Below are 23,899 nucleotides of genomic sequence, written 5' to 3' on the forward strand. Positions count from 1 at the left end.
AATTTGTATATTTTCAAGTTTTTGTTCTGTAAATTCTTCTAAAACTGTTTCAAAATCATTTTCCTTGCGTCTTTTCTTTCAATCGACATAATTGTTAAACTAATTAATCTATCCTAATTCATTGTTGATATCAGATAGATTTTATTGGTTTTAGCCTCTCTCCCGAAGCAGTACTTACTGCAATTAATTAAAAAAACTTTTTCCACAGAATAAGTTTTTCAAAGAAAAGTTTTAAAAAATTTAAAAATTAAAAATTTGCACTTTAATATAATATAAATGTTTTAAAAAAAATATAAATGTTTTTACTTTTATAACTTTAATAAATCAAATGATTTTAACATTTTGATTACTAAATATCAGTATATGTATATTAAACTGACAATGCACATTCATTTGTAATTTATCAGTAAAGTGCAAATTTTTTTCTGGCCTTGGGAAGGCATAGGGGTTTTGCGCCCAACTTATGTTAATTTCTGCTCGTTTTGAGATTAACTCGGTTATCTATTGTAATTTCTGTTCGTTTTGGGTTTCATTTATTTATCGATGCTGATTTGTGGTAGTTTCGAGCTTGGTAGATTATTTGATTTTATTTTTGCTCATATTTTGTTTATTGGAGTTCTTTACTTTTCTTTGAAAAACTTATTCTGTGAAAAAGTTTTTTAATTAATTTCTGTTCGTTTTATATTGACATAGTCTTTGATAATTTCGGAGACCACACTGCCTTTCCATGACGATAAATTAAAAGTTCAAAATAGGGATAAAATCCTTTTTAATAGACAGTGTATAATAAATTTCACAAAAAATACCAGATATTTCGGTCACATATACAGTGACCGTCATCAGTAGTAAAAGAGTTGTGGGGGAGTGTCCTTCTCAAAAACATATTTTCTATCTGGAAATCAACTAGCCTACGCTAAACAAAATGGCTATCTCAAAATTTCGATTGGATGTGTTTGGGTTAATGATGGACTTGGGGGAAGGGGGCTAGTTGCCCTCCAATCACTTTCGACTATCAAAAAGGGCACTAGCACTTTGAATTTCCAATCAAATGAGCTCCTTTTGAATTTTCTATGAAAACGCCTTCTATAAAAACCTTATATACCTCAGGACATAACTTAAAACCCTTACCCTGAGGGTAGTTGGGGAGTGTCCTTCTAAAAAATATAATTTTCATTTGTAAATCAACTACGCAGAACAAAATAGATATCTCAAAATTTTGACTTTATGTGTTTGGGGGAATGATGGGCGTGGGGGAGGGGCTAGTTCCCCTCCAATCACTTTCGACTATTAAGAAGGGAACTAGCCCTTTGAATTTCAAATTGAATGAGCCTGTTTTGTAGTTTATACGATACCGCCTTCTTATAAATCCTTATATGCCCCCAGGACATAACTTAAAACCCTTGCCCTGAGGGTTGTGGGGGAGTGTCCTCCTAAAAAACATATTTTCTATCTGGATATCAACTAGCCTACGCTGAACAAAATGGCTATTTCAAAATTTTGATTGGATGTGTTTGGGGGAATGATGGGCGTGGGGGGCTAGTTGTCCTCCAATCACTTTCAACTATTAAAAAGGGCACTAGGCCTTTGAATTCCCAATCGAATGAGCCTGTTTTGAAGTGTTTACGGCAACGCCTTCCATAAAAACCTTATATGACCCCAGGGCATAACTTAAAACCTTTGCCCTGAGGGTTGGGGGGGGAGTGTCCGCCTCAAAAACATATTTTCTAGCTGGAAATCAACTACGCTGAAAAAAATGGCTATCTCAAAATTTTGATTGGAGGTATTTGGGGGAATGGTGGGCGTAGGGGGGGGGGGCTAGTTGCCCTCCAATCACTTTCGACTATTAAAAAGGGCAATAGCCCATTTAATTTACAATCGAATGAGCCTGTTTTGAAGTTTCTACGACAACGCCTTCTATAAAAAACCTTATATGCCCCCAGGGCATAACTTAAAACCCTTGCCCCAAGGGTTGTTGGGGAGTGTCCTCCTCAAAAAGATATTTTGTATCTGGAAATCAGCTACGCTGACAAAATGCCTATCTCAAAATTTTGATTGGATGTGTTTGGGGGAATGATGGGCGTGGGGGGGGGGCTAGTTGCCCTCCAATCACTTTCGACTATGAAAAAGCGCACTAGCCCTTTACATTTCTAATGGAATGAGCCTGTTATGAAGTTTCTACGACAACGCCTTCTATAAAAGCCTTATATGCCCCCAGGGCATAACTTAAAACCCTTGCCCTGAGGGTTGTGGGGGAGTGTCCTCCTCAAAAACCTATTTTCTATCTGGAAATCAACTACGTCGAACAAAATGGCTATCTCAGAATTTTGATTGGATGTGTTTGGGGGAAAGATGGGCGTGGGGGGAGGCTAGTTGCCTTCCAATCCCTTTGGACTATTAAAAAGAACACTAGCCCTTTGAATTTCCAATCGAATGAGCCTCTACGACAACGCCTTCTATAAAAACCTTATATGCGCCCAGGGCATAACTTAAAACCCTTGCCCTGAGAGTTGTGGGGGAGTTGTCCTTCTCAAAAACATTTTTTCTATCTGGAAATCAACTAGCCTACGCTAAAAAAATGGCTATCTCAAAATTTTGATTGGATGAGTTTGGGTGAATGATGGACGTGGGGGAGGGGGGCTTGTTGCCCTCCAATCAGTTTCGACTATCCAAAAGGGAACTATCCCTTTGAATTCCCAATCAAATGAGCCCCTTTTGAAGCTTCTATGTAAACGCCTTCAATAAAAACTTTTTAGACCCCAGGACATAACTTAAAACCCCTGCCCTGAGGGTTGTTGGGGAGTGTCCTCCTCAAAAACATATTTTCTCCTCTAAAACATATTTTCTAGCTGGAAATCAACTACGCTGAACAAAATGGCTATCTCAAAATTTTGATTGGATGTGTTTGGGGGGAATGATGGGCGTGGGGGGGGGGGCTAGTTGTCCTCCAATCCCTTTCGACTTTTAAAAAGGGCACTATCCCTTTGAATTTCCAATCGAATGAGCCTGTTTTGAAGTTTCTACGACAACGCCTTCTATAAAAAAAACCTTATATGCCCCCAGGGCATAACTTAAAACCCTTGCCCCAAGGGTTGAGGGGGAGTGTCCTCCTCAAAAAGATATTTTCTATCTGTAAATCAGCTATGCTGACAAAATGCCTATCTCAAAACTTTGATTGGATGTGTTGGTGGGAGTGATGGGCGTGGGGGGGGGGCTAGTTGCCCTCCAATCACATTCGACTATTAAAAAGTGCACTAGCGCTTTGAATTTCCAATCGAATGAGCTTGTTTTGAAGTTTCTATGACAACACCTTCTATAAAAGCCTTATATGCCCCCAGGGCATAACTTACAACCCTTGCCCTGAGGGTTGTGGGGGAGTTTCTTCCTCAAAACCTATTTTCTATCTGGTAATCAACTACATAAAACAAAATGGCTATCTCACAATTTTGATTGGATGTGTTCGGGGGAAAGATGGGCGTGGGGGGGGGGGCCTTTTTGCCTTCCAAGCCCTTTGGACTATTAAAAACGGCAATAGCCCTTTGAATTTCCATTCGAATGAGCCTTTTTTGAAGTTTCTACGACAACGCCTTCTATAAAAACCTTATATGACCCCAGGGCATAACATAAAACCCTTGCCCTGAGGGTTGTGGGGGTGTGTCCTCCTAAAAAATTTTTTATTTGAAAATCAACTACGCTGAACAAAATGGCTGTCTCAAAATTTTGATTGGATGTGTTTGGGGGAATGATGGGCGTGAGGGGGGGGGGATAATTGCCCTCTAATCACTTTCGACTATTAAAAAGGGGACTAGCCCTTTGAATTTCCAATTGAATGAGCCTGTTTTGAAGTTTCTACGACAACGACTTCCGTAAAAACCTTATAGACACTCCCCCACAACCTGAGGGTTGTGGGACACTCCCCCACAACACTGTTGTGACACTCCCACTGTTGTCAGACACTCCCCCACAACCTGAGGGTTGTGGGGAGTGTCCTCCTCAAGAACATATTTTCTATCTGGAAATCAACTACGCTGAACAAAATGGCTATCTCATAATTTTGATTGGATGTGTTTGGGGGAATGATGGGCGTGGGAGGCGGATAGTTTCCCTCCAATCACTTTCGACCATTAAAAAGGGCACTAGCCCTTTGAATTTCCAATAAAATGAGCCTGTTTTGAAGTGTCTACGACAACGCCTTCTATAAAAAAACTTATATGCCCCCAGGGCATAATTTAAAACCCTTGCCCTGAGGGTTGTGGGGGAGTGTTCTCCTCAAAAGCATATTTTCTATCAGGAAATCAACTACGCTGAACAATATGGCTATCTCAAAATTTCAATTGGATGTGTTTGGGAAAAGTATTGGCGTGAGTGGGGGGGGGGGGGGCTAGTTGCTTTTTGAGTACTTTTAACCATTAAACAGGGCACTCTAACTATCGCGGTCTTTATAAACTAATCCCTTATGACGTCTAGACGATAACCTCCTATGTATGAAGGTCCCATCTTTAAAGAAAAAAAATAATAAACACTACCGTGTGTCTACAGTTATATTTCATGCCATCGTGACCACACTTGAGACTCTTGCCCCGAGGGTTGTTTTTTTGGGGGGGGTCTCCTCCTCAAAAAGATATTTTCTATCTGGAAATCAACTACGCTGAACAAAATGTGTATTTCAAAATTTTGATTGGAGGTGTTTGGGGGCATGACAGGCGTGGGGGGGGGGGCTAGTTGCCCTCCAATCACTTTCGACTATTAAAAAGGGCACTAGCCACTCCAATTTACAATCGAATAAGCCCTTTTCGAAGTTTCTACGACAACTCCTTCCATACAAAGTGCCTGGGTATGGAGAAAAAACCCCCAAAAAACTACACATTATGCCCACATCGTTCTTTACTTAGGCAGCGCTAGCGCGCTGCCTATGATTGTTAAGAATATTTCACAATTTCGAAAAAATTTGTTCATTTTGATGGGCCCGGTTGGGCCTAGTTGTTCCAATCGCCCTTTATCTGGCCCTGCTTGGTTGAGGTGTAAAAGACAGTGAGAAAACACAGCTAAAACCATTCATGCCATTCAAAAGACTCACATGAGTAGGAAAGAGAGACGAAGGATGTGGGTGGGGGAGGGGGGTGTGGAGATTGGATCTGAAGCCATGCACAATTACTGAAATCTTAATATTTCTCCAAAATTTGATCAATATTTCCTTCATTTTTCGTGTAATTCGTGTTTTTTTTAGTTTTATATCCCTAGCCGCATATTATAGAGGAACTAGTGCTACCAGACTAAAACAGAGGATTATAAATTTTTGTTTAGAATAGATCTCAACTATGGCGGTTCTGTTGTTGATTTTTTTTTCTATCTAAAACCATTCTAGGTGGGTTTCAGGTTCCTTTTGTTGTGCTTGAAAATGTATTTTTATGAACACTAAATCGAATACAGATAAGAAGGAATTATTTATTATTGTTCCTTAATTATTATAAAATAATTATAATTAATATAAAAATAATTATTTTAATATTTTAAAAATAGATTTTAAAAATAATTAATATAAATAAAAAATAATTATCATTTCTTAATTATTATTGAAATAATTTTAGTTAATATAAAAATAATTATTTTTAAATATTTTAAAAATAAATTTTAAAAATAATTAATATAAATAAAAAATTAATATTGTTTCTTAATAGAAAGTATACTTTCTAGAGAACTATTTAAATCATTCGTTGAATAAATTGGTAGGTTTGACCAAGAGGTCCACAAGATCCATCACCCTCCTTGCCCCAACAAAAGCTGGTTTTCCTAGTTACACCTTTGGTTGGATGCTGCTATGATGATACTAAGCAATCGAACGGGGATAGCAATAACAATAGATGGCGAAAATTCTAATTTCAATGTCAAGACTGATGTTTACCCATACAGAAATTATTAAGCCTCGCTCTTGTTTTCCATTCTTAATTTCGTGTAAAGATTTGAAAGTACTTCAATATACTCATTTGGTTTAGTTACCTTTTCCTAGACCTTTCTTTCTGTCGGCGGCACATGCGCTGTCAGGACGTCCATGATGTTTGCATGGGAGGACAGCAGCAATGGCAGCATCTTCCCCCTTAGGAATTGAAAAGGTCAGGTCACGTCCTCAGATTATGGTTATCTGTACGCTGTAATTAATTGCTATAAATAATTACTCAAGTTATGTTTTATTTTTATTTTGTTTACTGTTCAGTGTCAGTGTGTACTTTAATATTTATTTTACTGTTTAAATCTAAAATGTGCACTGCAGCACATTTTAAACCTTGTAAAAATTCACTTATTCATATTTAAATATTAAATACATATAATATTTTAGTCAGGGTTAGACTTTCCAATGTGTTGTAATTGACCTTGTAAACTAACCTTATATACTTTTTTTCAGATCCCTGCACGGTAATGATATTTCTTTACTACCTGAAGGAGCTTTCAAAGAATTAAGAAATTTGACCCACTTAGCTCTGGGATCCAACCCTTTCTATTGTGACTGCAATTTGAAGTGGTTGGCAGAATGGGTGAAGCGAGACTACGTGGAGCCTGGTATTGCCAAGTGTGCTGAGCCTCCTACCCTAAAAGATAAATTGTTGCTTTCAACTCCAGCAGAGCATTTTCAATGTCGCAGTAAGATTTTATTTTTCATAATTTTCTATAATCCTATAATCATGATAATATTATACTATAATAAAAATATAATATTATATTACATGTAATTATATAATCATAATAATCTATGATCATAATTTTGTATATTCTCTAATATAGAATTGATTTAAAAGAGCAAAGGATATAGGACTGAAAATTAGAAATTCAGCCATCAGTTGTAAGAGATTGTACCAAGAGGAGTAGGAAAGGAGGGAGTAAATAGCGATGAAGACCACACTGCCTTTTAATCATAAACAACAAATAAACAAGGGAATCGACTCACCTCACTTTTTCTATCAGTCCTGGTTGAACTTCATTGAAGTAAGGATGCTAGGGCTGTTTAGATTTTTTTTTTAGTTTTAAAGGCCGTATTTTATTATAAGTTTCTCTTTTATATTTTCATTTGTGTTATGCTGAGGACAGCCTTTGGACATAGGGTCGACATGTTCATTTAAAGTTTGGAATTCCATAGTCTTACGGAAAAAATTTCCTATTCTTCTACTTGTTTATTTGTTGTTTATAAAAGGGGGGAGTTAAATAATGGAAATTCTTGGAAATACGCGATTGTGTTTTGTTGGAAGAAGTACGCATAAAATTATTTGTATTTGCGATTTCGTTGCATCAATAAAAAAAACTTATCATTTCCTGGAACTAAATTCCCTCAAAATGACTAATAGATATGAAACATTAAAGAATATTGAGGGATAATAATAAGAAATTCAATTCATCATTCTAATAAACCTGTATTGAGAAGCGAAGTATTGAGAAGGGTAGTGAATCAAGTTTGGTTTTTGAAGTTTTGGAGAATTTTAAGCGAATTAACACCTTGAAAATAACAAGATAAACTGAGGATAAGAAATTGAAACCTAAGACATACCAAGGCTGGGTGAATTAGGGGAGGGGGGTGGGAGTTAATGAATCATCCCTAATTTTTAGGGAAATTCTTAATGTGTTTTGTTGAAGAAAGCATAAATAAAATATTTGGATAAAAAATGCAAACGTCAGACATATCAAGGTTGTGTCAAGCGTGAGAGGGGGGGGGGGAGCAAGAATCATTCCTAATTTTTAAGAAAACTTGTGTGTTTTGTTGGAGAAAGCATAACTAACAATATTTGATTTAACAGCTTTTGGGAATGTCAAAGCAAAAAATATCCGATCTCAAGAAATAAAGTGAATCGAATAAAAAAGAGTAAAGAGTATAACTGAATTGAGAATAAGACATTCAATCATCTGTTATAATAATACTGTATCTAGTAGATATGCGGAGGGGGGGAGCTGAATCATTCCGGTGTTTAGAAAGAATTGCTGTTACTTTATATTGACGAAGTTATACTTTGAAATTAAGACCCCTTAGAAATAAATAGAATAATATATAAGAGCCTAGAATTGGGGCTATTGAGAAGGAAACATGATAACAAAACAATCCTCATTAAAGTAAAGTGAATCAAATAAAAAAGAGTAAAGAGTATAAATGGATTGAGAATCACATTCAATCATCTGTTATAATAATACTGTATCTAGTAGATATTTGGAGGGGAGACTGAATCATTCCTATTTTTAGAAAGAATTGCTATTTTACTGATGAAAACACCCTTCGAAATTAAGATCCCTTAGAAATAAATAAAAAAATATATGTACAAGCCTAGAATTGGGGCTATTGAGAAAGAAATATGTTAAGCAATTCTTACTTCATGATATGCAGAAAAATTGCGGTTAACACATTTTGAAGGTGCTTCCACTATACTTCACCCTCAAACCCTCCTAATGTGCAAATATATAATCAAAATTTAAAATTTACATTTTCCATGTGTTTAAATTTTACAAATTTACATTTTCCAAAATTTACATTTTCCATGTGTTTTTCCGTTTCTTGATTTCGTCAGTGGTGATTCTATTTACAGGTACACAAGTTGAAATAAGAGTGACACATGGAAAAATGAATGAGATATATATAATTTGGACTATACATTTGTACATTAGGGGGAGGGAGGAAAGTACAGTGGAAGCGCCTTCAAAATGTGTTAACCACAATTTTTCTGCACATTATGAAGTAAGAATTGTTTTCTTAACATGTTTCCTTCTCAATAGCCCCAATTCTAGGCTTGTATCAAACAATAGATAAGATAGAGTAAAAAATATAAAATAATGATTTTGAATAATGAAGAATAATTATAAAATAAAAGTTCAAAATATGGATAAAATCCTTTTAAATAGACAGTGTATAGAAATTCACAAAAAATACCAGATATTTCGGTCACATATACAGTGACCGTCATCAGTAGTAAAAACAACTGATGACGGTCACTGTCAACAGTTGTTTTTACCACATCAGTAGTAAAAAAACGTTTAATAGTTTTTACTACTGACGACGGGCACTGTATATGTGACCGAAATATCTGGTATTTTTTGTGAATTTCTATACACTGTCTATTAAAAAGGATTTATCCCTATTTTGAACTTTTATTTTATCGTCATGGAAAGGCAGTGTGGTCTCCAAAATTATCTACGAAGAATAATTATAGCTAAAAATTTAGAAAAATACGCAACATTTATTCAAAAAAGGCTCTATTACGAAGGCTCGAGCAGGGTGGAAGCTAAATCTTGTGTATTTTTTGAAAAACTTGCAGTTGCTTTTTTTTTAACAAAAGACAAATATACATACCTTGTTTTGGCAGTTTAGAAGAGTTCTAACACAAAAAATCATTGTCAGAGGCAACGCTGTAGCGTTGCCTATAGTAAAGGCCATACGGCTCCAGTGTTTTATTATTTATTTATTTGTTACTATTATTATTTTTTTTTCCCAGAGGCACTTCATATGGAAGGGGTCGTCGTAGAAACTTCAAAGGGGGCCCATTCAATTGGAAATCGAGAGTTCTATTGCCCTTTTTAATAGTCGAAAGTGATTGGAGGACAACTAGCCCCCCCCCCCCACGCCCATCATTCCCCCAAACACATCCAATCAAAATTTTGAGATAGCCATTTTGTTCAGCATAGCTGATTTCCATATAGAAAATTATATTTTTGAGGAGGACACTCCCTCACAACCCTCAGGGCAAGGGTTTTCAGTTATGCCCTGGGGGCATATTTGGTTTTTAAAGATAGCGTTGTCGTAGAAACTTCAAAATAGGCTCATTCAATTGGAAATTCAAAGGGCTAGTACCCTTTTGAATAGTTAAAAGTGATTAGAGAGTAACTTGCCCCCCCGCCACGCCAATCATTTCCCCAAACACATCCAATCAAAATTTTTAGATAGCCATTTTGTTCAGCGTAGTTGATTTCCAGATAGAAAATATGTTTTTGGGGAGGATACTTCCCCACAACCCTCAGGGCAAGGGTTTTAAGTTATGCCCTGGGGGTATATAAGGTTTTTATAGAAGGTGTTGTCGTAGAATCTTAAAAAAAAGTCCATTCGATTGGAAATCGAGAGTTATAGTGCCCTTTTTAATAGTCGAAAGTGATTGGAGGGCAACTAGCCCCCCCCCCACGCCCATCATTCTCCCAAACACATCCAATCAAAATTTTGAAATAGCCATTTTGTTCAGCGTAGTTGATTTCCAGATAGAAAATATATTTTTGAGGAGGACATTCCCCCACTACCCTCAGGGCAAGGGTTTTAAGTTATGCCCCGGGGCATATAAGGTTTTTATAGAAGGTGTTGTCGTAGAAACTTCAAAAAAGGCTCATTCGATTGGAAATTCAAAGGGCTAGTGCCCATTTTAATACTCAAAAGTGATTAGAGGGCAACTAGCCCACTTCCCCCACGCCCATCATCTCCCCAAACACATCCAATCAAAATTTTAGATAGCCATTTTGTTCAGTGTAGTTGATTTCCAGATAGAAAATATGTTTTTGAGGAGGACACTCCCCCACAACCCTCAGGGAAAGGGTTTTACGTTATGCCCTTGGGTCATATAAGGTTTTCATAGAAGGCGTTGTCGTAGAGACTTCAAAACAGGCTCATTCGATTAGAAATTCAAAGGGCTTTTGAACAGTCAAAATTTATTTGAGGGAACATAGCTCCCCCATGCCCATCATTTCCCCGACCATATCCAATCAAAATTCCGAGAGAGCCATTTTGTTCAGCGTAGTTGATTTTCAGATAGAAAATATTTTTTTGAGAAGGACACTTCCCCAAAATCTTCAGGGCAAGGGTTTTAAGTTATGCCCTGGGGGCATATAAGGTTTTTATAGAAGGCGTTGTCGTAGAAACTTCAAAACAGGCTCATTCGATTGGAAATTCAAAGGGCTTTGAGCAGTCGAAAGTGATTGGAGGGCAACTAGCCCCCCCATGCCCATCATTTCCCCAAACACATCCAATCAAAATTTTGAGATAGCCATTTTGTTCAGCGTAGTTGATTTCCAGAGAGAAAATATGTTTTTGAGGAGGACACTCCCCAACAACCCTCAGGGCAAGGGTTTTAAGTTATGCCCTGGGGTCATATAAGGTTTATATAGAAGGCTGTTGTCGTAGAAACTTCAAAACAGGCTCATTCGATTGTAAATCGAGAGTTCTAGTGCCCTTTTTAATAGTCGAAAGTGATTGGAGGGCAACTAGCCCCCCCACGCCCATCATTTTCCCAAACACATCCAATCAAAATTTTGAGATAGCCATTTGGTTCAGCATAGTTGATTTCCTTAGAGAAAATTATATTTTTGAGGAGGACACTCCCCCACAACCCTCAGGGCAAGGGTTTTAAGTTATACCCCGGGGGCATATATGGTTTTTATACAAGGCGTTGTCGTAGAAACTTCAAAAAAGGCTCATTCGATTGTAAATCGAGAGTTCTAGTGCCCTTTTTAATAGTCGAAAGTGACTGGAGGGCAACTAGCCCCCCCCCCATGCCCATCATTCCCCCAAACACATCCAATCAAAATTGTGAGATAGCCATTTTGTTCAGCATAGTTGATTTCCATAGAGAAAATTATATTTTTGAGGAGGACACTCCCCCACAACCCTCAGGGCAAGGGTTTTAAGTTATACCCCGGGGGCATATATGGTTTTTATACAAGGCGTTGTCGTAGAAACTTCAAAACAGGCTCATTCGATTGGAAATTCAAAGGGCTAGTGCCCTTTTTAATAGTCGAAAGTGATTGGAGGGCAACTAGCCCCCCCCACGCCAAACATTCCCCCAAACACATCGAATCAAAATTTTGAGATAACCATTTTGTTCAGCGTAGTTGACTTCCAAATAGAAAATATGTTTTTGAGGAGGACAATTCCCCACAACCCTCAGGGCAAGGGTTTTAAGTTATGCCCTGGGGGCATATAAGGTTTTTATAGGAGGTGTTGGCGTAGAAACTTCAAAAAAGCCCATTCGATTGGAAATCAAGAGTTCTAGTGCCCTTTTTAATAGTCGAAAGTGATTGAAGGGCAACTACCCACCCCACGCCTATGATTTTTTCAAACATATCCAATCAAAATTTTGAGATAGCCGTTTTGTTCAGCGTAGTTGATTTCCAGATAGAAAATATGTTTTTGAGGAGGACAATCCCCCACGACCTTCAGGGCAAGGATTTTAAGTTATGCCTTGGGGGCTCATTCGATTGTAAATCGAGAGTTCTAGTGCCCTTTTTAATACTTAAAAGTGATTGGAGGGCAACTAGCCCACTTCCCCCACGCCCATCATTTCCCCAAACACATCCAATCAAAATTTGAGATAGCCATTTTTTTCAGCATAGTTGATTTCCCAATAAAAAATATGTTTCTGAGGATGCCACTCCCCCACAACCTTCCGGCCAGGGGTTTTAAGTTGTGCCCTGGGGGCATATAAGGTTTTTTATAGAAGGCGTTGTCGTAGAAACTTCGAAAAAGGCTCATTGGATTGGAAATTCAAAGGGATAGTGCCCTTTTTTAATAGTTGAAAGTGATTGAAGGGCAACTAACCCCCCCCCCACGCCCATCATTCCCCCAAACATATCCAATCAAAATTTTGAGATAGCTATTTTGTTCAGCCTAGTTGATTTCCAGATAGAAAATACGTTTTTGAGGAGGACACTCCCCCAAAGCCCTCAAGGCAAGGGTATTAAGTTATGCCTTGGGGGTATATCAGGTATTTATAGAAGGCGTTGTCGTAGAAGCTTCAAAAAAGGTTCATTCAATTAGAAGTTCAAAGGGCTAGTACCCTTTTTAATAGTCGAAAGTGATGGGAGGGCAACTAGCCCCCCCCTACTCCCATCATTCCCCCAAACCCATCCAATCAAAATTTTGAGATACCCATTTTGTTCAGCGTAGTTGATTTTCATATAGAAAATATATTTTTGAGGAGGACACTCCCCCACAACCCTCAGGGCAAGGGTTTTAAGTTATGCCCTGTGGACATATGAGGTTTTTTATAGAAGGCATTGTAATAGAAATTTTAAAAAAGGCTCTTTTGATTGGAAATTCAAAGAGCTGGTGCCCTTTTTTAATAGTCGAAAGCGATTGGATGGCAACTAACCCCCCCCCCCCCACGCCATCATTCCCCTAAACACATCCAATCAAAATTTTGAGATATATATTTTGTTCAGCGTAGTTTATTTCCGCATAGAAAATGTTTTTGAGGAGGACACACCCCCACAACCCTCAGGGCAAGGGTTTTAAGTTATGCCCTGGGGGTATATAAGGTTTTTATAGAAGGTGTTGTCGTAGAAGCTTCAAAAAAGGTTCATCCGATTAGAAATTCAAAGGGCTAGTACCCTTTTTAATAGTCGAAAGTGATTGGAGGGCAACTAGCCCCCCCACGCCCATCAGTCCCCCATACACAGCGAATCAAAATTTTGAGATACCCATTTTGTTCAACGTCGTTTATTTCCAGATAGAAAATATCTTTTTGAGGAGGACACTCCCCCACAACCCTCAAGGCAAGGGTTTTAATGTATACCCTGGGGGCATATAAGGTTTTTATATAAAGTGGTGTCGTAGAAATTTCAAAAAATGCTCATTCGATTGGGAGTTCAAAGTGCCCTTTTTAGTAGTCGAAAGTGATTTGAGGGCAACTAACCCCCCTCTCACGCCCACCTTTTCCCCAAACACATCCAATCAAAAATGAGACAGCCATTTTATTAAACGTAGTTTTAAGTTCTGGAAATTAGGTCTTTGAGGATGACAACTCCCCCACAACCCTCATGGCAAGGGTTGTAAGTTATGCCCTGGGGGCATATAATGTTTTAGTTTAGACAACATTGTCCTATAAACTTCAGAGAGGGCTCATTTGATTAGAAATTGAAAGCTCTAGTTCACTTTTTACGCGTCAAAAGATATTGGAGGATAACCAGCTTCCACCCCCCCCCCCTAAACCCTATTTTCCCAAGTGCATCCAATAAAAATTTTAAGATAGCTATTTTGTTAAAAATAGTTCAAAGATAATATAACAAAAATTGGCCCGGGGGCAGGCGTTTTAAGTTATGCCTTGGGGGCATATATGGGTCTTATTGAAAGGATGCTTGTATAAACTTCAGGGAGGGCTCATTTGATTGGATATTGAAAGTTTGAGCCTCCTTTTTAATAGCCAAAAGAGATCCGAGGGAAGCAACCCCTCCCGCCTCCTCTTTCCAAGCCCATTTGATGAAAATTTAGATATAGACATCTTGTTAAAAAAAATAGCTCAGCAGCCAGATAGGAAAAATTCTAGTGTCGATGCAGCACCCCAGGGCCCAGAAAAAGCCGTTCTAAGTTATATCCTAAGGGTATGTAGGGTCCTTATGAAATGGATGCTCGTATAAACTTCATAGATGACTCATTTGATTGGAAATTGAAAGTTCTAGTTCACTTTTTAAGAGTCAAGAGTGTTATACTAGCCCCCACCCCATGCTATTTTTTCCCCAAACCCGTCCGCTACAAATTTTGAGATAGCCAGTGTTTTTGAAATTGTTCAAATATTAGATAACAAAAACACCCCCCAGAGCCCGGGGGATAGGCGTTGTAAGTGTTGTCCTGTGGGTGTATATGGTTCTTATGAAAGGGATGCTCGTATAAACTTCAGAGGGGTTTCATGTGATTGGAAATTGAAAGTTCTAGTTCAAGTTTTAAGAGTCAAAAGGTATCTGAGGGCAACTAGCCCCCCCCCCCACACCCTTTTTCCCCAAGCCCATCCGTTAAAATTTTTATATGAGCTATTTCATTCAAAATAGTTAAAAGGTCTCATAAGAAAAATTGCTATGTCGACGGAACCCGCCAGGGCCCGGATAGAGGCGTTATGAGTAATGCTCTAGGGGCATATATAGTTCTTATGGAAGGGATGCTCATATAAATTTCGGAAAGGGCTCATTTGATTTGAAATTGAAAGTTCTTGTTTACTTTTTAAGAGTCAAAAGAGATCGGAGGGCAACTAGCCTCCCCCTCCTCCACGACCTAACTGCATCATATAAAAATTTTGAGATAGATATTTTGTTAAAAATAGTTCAAAGTTCTGATAACAAAAAACTCCGGTGTCGACACAGCCCCCCAGGGCCCGGGGGTAGGCATTGTAAGTTATGCCCTGCTTGCATATATGGATGCTATGTAAATGATACTTTTATCAACTTCCTAGAGCACTAATTTTATTGGCAATTGAAAGTTGTAATTCAGTTTTTAAGAGTCAAAGCCGATTGGAGGGAAGCTAGCCTCCCCCCAGACTCCATTTATTTCTTTCCCCATACGCATTTCATACAGAAGAGATCGTCATATAAACTTCAAAGGGGGCTCATTAAAGTTGAAATCAAGAGTTCTAGTGCCCTTTTTAAGAATCAAAAGAGATTAGAGGGCAACTGCCCCCCCCGCCCAAGCCCTTTTCCCCCAAATACATCTGATAAAAATTTGAGGTAGTCTTTTTGTTAAAAATAGTTCAAAGATCAGATAAGAAAAACTCCTGTGTCGAACCCCCCCCCCTCAGGGCCGGGGCAGAAGTTGTAAGTATTGTTCTGGGGGCATATATGGTTCTTATGGAAGGTATTATCGTATAATCTTCAAAGAGGGTTCATTTGAATGGAAATTAAATGTTGTAGTTGATTTTATTAGAATGAAAAAAGATTGTAGGGCAACTATTCCCTTTCGCCTCCCGCAGCGGTGAGCGCGTCGGAGGGGCAAGCACCACCGATGAAAATGCCAGGTGGCTCTTGTGTTAAAAATATTCTTGCAGATAGGTACTTACACAGCAGAATCGACACAACCCCCCCGGGCTCAGGAACAAGCGTTTTAAGTTGCACTCTGGGGATATATATGGTTCTTATAGAAGTGATACTCGTATAAACTTCAGAGAGGTCTCATTCGACTGAAAATAGAAAGTTCTAGTTCACTTTTAAATAGTCAAAAGAGACCGAAGCTTAATCTAGTCCTCCCACGCCCTTTTTCCCTAAATCCATCCGATAAAAATTTTTGAGATAGCAATTTTGTTAAAAATAGTTCAAACATCAGATAATAAAAACTCCGAGGTTGACACAAACCCATTTTTTCACTTTGATATTGTTACTTTGATGTCAATTTTGTTACTTTGATGAATATTTGATTTATTTTTTTTAAGTTTGATTTTGAAATAAGGAATTTTTAAAAACTTAAATTTTTTTGCAATTAAAAACAACAAAAATTAATTAAAAAAAACTTTCCGAAAAATAAGTTTTTCAAATAAAATTAAAGGCAATTTTAAACTTAAGCTCAGAATATACAAATACATTTTAAAATTCAAACTCAAAACGACCAGACATTACTACTAAAGAATAAATGATACCCAAAACGAACAGAAATTAAATAAACAATCATAGCTAAAACATACAACAAGTAATAATATAAATGAATAAATAGATCTTAAAGCGAGTAATGCTTAGATTGAATATGAATATCAAGCTTAAAACGGAAAAAAATATTTTACTATTGAAGTATAAATGAAACTTAAAAAGAACGGAAATTAAATAAACAGCCAATGCCAATAATCGCAAAAGCCACTTGATTGTAGGCGATTGAGTATATGTTGAAACTAATGAAATGTAAAGTGAACAAAAAAATCAAGCTTGAAACGGAAAAAAATTTCCACGGAAAATAAGAGACGTCTGGGCTCCTTCTCTTTCAGTAAAAATATAAAAACTACTGCGTCATTGGCGCTTTACTGAAAACTATATGGGTCTTGAACAGTCTTGGAAAGTATAAACAACATCAAATAGAATATTTGACGTATAATGATATTAATTGTGGAAAGATCCATCAGTTCAAGAATTTATTTCACTGTAATTGTATTTTTATTTTCAATACTGTAAGAACTGGAAAAGAAAATATTTGTAATATAATCCATTTTCAGTTAAGCGCCAATGACGCAGAAGGCCTTTGGTCTTTATTTACAGTTACGAAAGGAGGCAGTATCCAAACACTTGTTTATAGGGAAACTATATTTGTCTTTAACAACTTTAAAAAGAGCTAATAAATTAAACTGAATATTTGATGTATAATGATATTAATTGCTGAAAATTCATCAGTTCAAAATGTTACTATAATTTTAATGTTTATTTTCAATGTTAAGTACAAAAGAAAATGTTTGCCATAAAGTTGGTTTTCAGTAAAGCGCCAACGATGCAATAGGTTTTAGACTTTTACAGTGAGAGAAACAGGTGATACCCAAACTCTTGTTTGTGGTGATTTTTGTTCGTTTCGAGCTTTATTTGCATATTAAATTTAAGTTTCGCTTCTTTTTATATTTATCTATTAATTTGGATTAGTATCTACTGTATATTTGTTTCCATTGATTGCTTATTTAATTTATGTTGGTCTTAAGTTTCCTTTATGCTTCAATTGGAAAATATTTTTTTTTTCGTTTTAAGCTTAATATTCATATTCAGTCTAAGAATTCCTCGCTTTAAGATCTATTTATTCAGTTATATTATTACTTTTTGTATGTTTTTGCTATGATTGTTAATTTAATTTCTGTTCGTTTTGGGTTTCATTTATTCTTTAATGGTAATTTCTGGTCGTTTTTGGTTTTAATTTTAAAAGGTATTTGTATCTGCTGAGCTTAAGTTTAAAATGGCCTTTACTTTTCTTATAAAAACTTATTTTTCGGAAAGTTTTTTTTTAAATTAATTCTATGAAATAAAAATCTGTTAAAGTAAATTACCGAGCATATCTGAATGAAATAATTTAAAAATGGAGTTAATTTTACTTTAAACTTATTAACACCTAACAAAAAGTTAGCCTATTAATACGATTAATTTTTTGCCGAATTTAGTGATTTATTTATTATATTATTGTAAATAGATAATATTTGTCTTTAATTTATTACATGTATTAGCATTAATTTATTTTATTTTTGTCCAATTTCTTTTTTAAGGGTTAGTTCAATTTTCTTCCTCTGCTTTACATATTTATCGTTTCCCCTTTATTTGTAATTATAAATTTCAATTTGCTTTCAGAAGAAATTCCAAATGAAATAATGGCCAAATGCGATGCATGTTATAATTTTCCATGCAGAAATGGTGCAAGTTGTGAATCAATTCCAGAACGTGACTTCAAATGCAAATGTGCACCTGGTTACCATGGACGCCAATGTGAACATGCCATCGATGCTTGCTTTGGGAACCCTTGCAGAAATGGGGCTACCTGCAAAGTGCTTGAAGAAGGCCGCTTCAGGTAATTTTTTTTCTCTTTTATTTTGTTTAGTTCTGTTATTTTGTTTTTATTATTTATGAAAAAACTTGTTAATTTTAAACCAATGGTGTTATTTATAACACTTTTAATGTAATATTTATTTACTTGTTTGGGCAATACTTGCAGATATGGGATTAGCGGCAAAATGGTTGAAGAAGGCCGCTTCAATTTTTTTCTCTATATTTCTTTTGTATTATTTGTGAAAAGTAATTGTTCGATTATTTTTAACAAATAACGTCATTTATGATATTTTTAGCATACTGTTCTTTCGCTTGTTTTTGAAATCTTTGTTGTAACGGGGCTACCTGCAAAGTACTTGAAGAAGGCTGCTTCAAGTTTTTTTTTTTTGTATTATGCAGGTAATTTCGGAGACCAAACTGCCTTTCCATGACGAAAAAATAAAAGTTCAAAATAGGGATAAAATCCTTTTTAATAGAGTAGTAGTTTTACTACTGATGACGGTCACTGTATATGTGACTGAAATATCTGGTATTTTTTGTGAAATTTATTATACACTGTCTATCAAAAAGTATTTTATCCCTGTTTTGAACTTTTATTTTTTTGTATTATTTGCTAAAAATAATCATTCGTTCATTTTAAACATTTGTTGTCCTTTGTAATATTTATAGCATGCTATTTATTTGGTTATTCTTGAAATCTTTGTTGAAACGGGGCTACTTGCAAAGTACTTGAAGATGGCTGCTTAAGGTTTTTTGTTTTTTTTTTGTCTTTATATTTTGTTTGAATTATTTGTGAAAAATGATTATTTGTTTATTTTTAAATAAACAAATATATTATGTTTTATTATGTACAATATCAAAACATTTTCTCCTTTTGTTTACGCGCAAAGTATTTGAAGAAGAAGAACGCTTCAGATAACTTTTTTTGTAGTAATTGCTGTCATAGCTACATATAGAGCCAATGTAGCTGCCCCCCCCCAACATTTACAAAGTAAATCATAATAAAAAGGATTTAAAGTAAACAATAAAATTGAATCTTTTTCACGCTTCCTTCCTCAAGCGTTTCTGGGTTCCTCATTTTTGCCTACGAGTTTCCTCTCTTACATCAACATTTAAATTTACTACTAAGCATCCAAGTACCTTTTGTATCAAAAGAAAAATAATCCTTGATAAGCTGAGCATAGGGGTTATATTCTTTTGTGCTGTTTATTTATTTTTTATTTAAATTGTACTTTTTTATATTTTGAAACTTATGTGGATGAATGAGCTAATTTAAGGATTAAAAACAACACGATTAATTGATATTCGAGAGAGGGGGCTCCATCCTTATATTTTACACATCTGCTAGCAGTGGTGGATCTGGCCTATTGCGCCCGGGCCAAAATTTTGATTACACCCCCCCCCCCTCTGTCTCTCAAAACTTTTCAGGCCAAATTTTAACAAAATTTTCGTCTATTAACACCATTTTCCATTTATTTAAATCTGACTTCTCACCTTAGCGCCTGCAAGATTATTAATTGTCGCGTCCTATGATTGCTCCTGAGAAAAATGAAGCTTTCGGATTCAATTGGCTTATATTTACTGCCAACTGCAGCCTCTAATTTATTTTAATACAATTAAAATTTCAAAAATTACTTAAAAAGCGTTCTGTTGTTTTATTTGAAATTTAAAATTTTCCCATTGTTTACATTTAGTATGTTATGAATAAAAATATACAGAAGTTTTCCTGGGGGTAATTTTCAGTTTTTATGGTTTCTGGTTTCAGTTTTTCAGTTTTCAGAAAAACAGAAGTTTTTCTGGAGTAATAATAAAATTTTTAAAATTGCAAAATGACTTTAAGCAGTAAATTATTTATTTGAAATTTTGCATCCCTAAATTTCTGCACCTAGGGCAAGTGCTCCCTCTACCCCCTACCTAAAACGGCCTCTGTCTAACACTGAGACTGAACTTCGTAAAAGCCCTCGAACATCCTTCACTCCCAGCAGTGAAAAATGTCAAAGTTGTGGCACTTCTTACCACAAGTTTGTGAGCTGATTTTCTTTTAACAGATTGATTTAGAACCTTAGTGTGAGGTATCCAGGGACACCTTCCCCATGCTTGACACTTCTGTCTCTGAGACCAGTTTTCAAAAGAGCTCTCAAAGTATGTCAAAATGACAATGGATCATACTGCAAGTTTGTGAGCTCATTTGCTTTTATCTGACATATTTAAAGAATTAGGTGGAGGGGCGCTAGATCTTCATGCCCATGTCTATGACGTCAATCTTCCAAAGAGCTGTTGAACGTCCTTTACCCATAATGATGAACAATGTCCAAATCGTGGCGCTTCATTCTATAGGTTTGTGACCAAGTTGATTTCTAACTGGCTAATTAAAACAATTGTTGGAGGGGGGGGGTTGGTCTTAATATCTTTATTGGTTAATGGTTTCGGAACTGAATGGGGGAGGGCACTATCCTCATAGTTTGCACCTCTTTCCGTAAGACCAATCTTCAAAATAGCTCTTGAACATTCTTCCTTCTCAGTAATCTATTGGAGGAAAAAGCTTCTTGACAGCTTAAGAGATAAATTGATCAGTCGAAAAAGTAACATCATTTAGTTGTTTTTCTGGGTAAGGATATTTCTCTGCATTCACTGAGCTGTTACAATATGAGCCCTTTAGCATCCATGGATTTAATTTGGATCTCTCTTATTCTCGAGTACCAAAGAGGTTTTCCTTTCATTAGAGGGACAAAGCTTAAACAAATAAAGGTCCTATGTAGTCTGTGACCCACGGTAGCAATTGTTAGGTTAGGCATTCCAATCGTCTGTTGGTTTCAAGTGTACCAAGGTTTCTCTGGGTTAGGATCTAGTATTAGGAAAGCTTCCGCTTGTTTGGAGGTTCAAAAAATCTCAAAGTCAATTGGAACTAGTAAGAAAATAAGGTACTTACGTGTTATCCCGACCACACTTAAGAAGTGAAGTTAGGTTAATCATAATTAAATATTCCTAAATATGATGTAAATATAATACTGTGGTAGCAACGTTATGGAAGCTACAACAGAGAATTATGGAAAGCAGGCAGCCCAGCACGCATTATATTAAATGCCTAACCTAACCAACTCTATATATTAAATATTTAATTAAAATAGACCTACGTTGTAGTTTATCTCACTCGGGCTAAACTGATTATCTGAGAGTGCCCACAGAAAAACCAGTTTTAAACAGATCAAACTTCTTGAGTGTTTTCGGGATAATAGGTAAGTACCGAAAATAATAATAAAATTTAAAAAGGAAAAACAAAAAAGAAAGGATATTAAAGAAATATACCTACGTGGTTGATAATAATTACTCACGATTTTCTTAAGGGGGATAACTTAAAAAGTAAAGTATGCAGTAACCCGGATACAGTTGAAGGCTTTAATGCCAAAATTTACAATCACACCAAATGAACTGGCAACAGCTTTTGATAACATGTAGACTGCGTGTACACGCGTGCTTATTTGTCTATCAATCAGGTTTTATTCTCATCCTAATTTGTGTGTTGAAGTTCATGGTGAATACTTTTACAACTCCTGTGAATTACTGAATGCACTAAATTATTACTCATAATTTTCTGTATTTACTGCGAAAATTCAATTTTATGATTTCTATAAACATTCAGTTGGGTGCTAAGCTTATTCTCCCTGGAAATTCCCCCCGCAGAAAATCTCCCCTCCCCTGACTGGGGCATTCCCTTGCGGAAAATCCCCCCTCCATATGAAACTGAGAAGCTACGGAGAAAGTTTTATATAAAAAAATAATTAGGAAAAGAAGGAATTCTGGAAGAGTCTACTTTTATTCCAAAATTTAAGCAGAATGTAAGGTGGAACATATCCTATTGTATTTTTTTTTACATTTTTGTTTATTTTCATTCTTTTTCGTCTTTCTTGGGGATTAACCTACCATAATCAAGGTAAGATTAAGGTTAAAGAAAATAATTAGAAAATATTGAATTAGTGACAGCTATAGAACAGTTTTCCTATGATGAAAATGTACACCCAAAATGTTTAAAGGGGAAGGGGTGTAGTGAATTTTACCGACTGGCCGTTTATTTTTACCGATTGATTTGGATGATATTTCTGCTAAAATTGCTTCTTTTTTTTCTTTGGCGACTGAGACTGATCTTCTTTCAGTGATTTTAAGTCATAAAATCCCCCTTAACCTAAAAAAAGAGCCAGTAAAATAGTGGTGCTTCGCGCCATTATTTCACCGACTAAATTGTTTTATCTGATTAGCTGAAAACATTGGGGGAAGGGTGTCCCCCTCCTCCCTACGTGACGCTCCTGCTGACGAGTATACTAAATGATACCAGTTTACCCCTTACGATCGAGACCGCTTCCACTAGGCCTACATCAAAAGGTTTCCCCGTCTGAAGTAATTTTAAGGGACATTTCTTTTCTAATTTAATCTAAATAATAAGAAGTTAAACTCACAAGTCAGAACCAAGCCAGTTCGAAATTGATAGAGCTTCTTATACCAAATAACAAAGCAATGGTTTAAGTAAAGAAAGTCTTCAAAAAGTCATCAATTCCGTTCTCAGAAAACATTGGGTACCACCGACATCACTACTAGGCGTACATCAGGTTTTCCGTCTGAAGTACCTTTACTTTTGAATCGATACCTTTAATGTATTATTTAAGTATATTTAATTATATATTTAATTTATTAATTATTTATTATGTTATAAATTTATAAATATTATAATATAAATTATAAATATTGTAAATTATATTTTATAATTTAATTATATATTTAATTATATTTAATTATATATTTAATTATATTTAATTATTATTAATAATTTATATCGATACTTTTTACTTTTAAATGACTACGTGACTTTTCAGGAATGAATGTGAACCCGTAGGGCTTAATTTCCTCCATAACTGGAAAGCTCAGTATGTAGTTTTTTTTTACTTTTAAATCGATTGACTCTCTCAGAATTTTTAATTGGTTGCAATTTGGTCCTCCTTGGGGCGACATCATAGCTTGGTGCCACAAAATGGCAGACAACGGCTAATGTTCGTTAAAATGAGCCGTCTCCCTATCTTCTACGATCGTTGGTTCGATACGATCACTCTTGGAAAAAGAAATAATAAACAAACAGGCATCTGTGATCTTTCTTCGGGAAGCAAATAATAAATTCCGCAGTTTTGTAGATAGAAGCTTGAAACTTCTATTGTAGACTTTTCTGATATGCTAAATTCGATTGTGCAATTTTTTTTTTTTTATAAAAATAACATGCCTTTGTGGGGGGGTTTCTCTTTTTTTTTTAATCAAGTAAATTTTATCAGGTCGTAGAGTTTTATTTGCAACTTTAAAATTATTGACCTGTATATATCTATTTTATAATTTTCTTATATGATAAATTCGTTTGTGCAATTTTTTTTTTTTTTTTTTTTTTTTTCAAAAAAAAATGCCTTGGTTGGGGGGTTTGTCTTTTTTTTTAAATCAAGCAAATTTTCTCAGGTCGTAGAGTTTGATTTGCAACGTTAAAATTATTGACCTGTATATATCTATTGTAGACTTTTCTGATATGCTAAATTCGTTTGTGCAATTTTTTTTTTTTTTTTTTTTTTTCAAAATAACATGCCTTTGTGGGGGGGTTTCTCTTTTTTTTTCAATCAAGTAAATTTTCTCAGGTCGTAGAGTTTGATTTGCAACTTTAAACTTCTTGACCTGT

The 23,899-nt window shown here is 35.8% G+C and overlaps 1 protein-coding gene across 2 annotated transcripts in view; it reads left to right on the forward strand.

Moving 5' to 3' along the window:
• The window catches only part of sli (slit guidance ligand), a 360,459-nt gene that overhangs the window by 244,642 nt on the left and 91,918 nt on the right, over positions 1-23,899 (forward strand). Inside the window, exons 20-21 of one of the 2 annotated variants that reach the window (XM_089090917.1) lie at positions 6,398-6,633; positions 18,004-18,220. In XM_089090917.1, the coding sequence (XP_088947043.1) occupies positions 6,398-6,633; positions 18,004-18,220 (453 nt within the window). The remainder of the gene's footprint in view (positions 1-6,397; positions 6,634-18,003; positions 18,221-23,899) is intronic. The other variant, XM_089090918.1, reaches the window with a different exon arrangement.

The sequence above is a fragment of the Artemia sp. Qi Xiang Cuo genome, chromosome 6 (genome assembly GCF_049724085.1).
Source record: "Artemia sp. Qi Xiang Cuo chromosome 6, ASM4972408v1, whole genome shotgun sequence".
Classification (NCBI taxonomy): Eukaryota; Metazoa; Arthropoda; class Branchiopoda; order Anostraca; family Artemiidae; genus Artemia; species Artemia sp. Qi Xiang Cuo.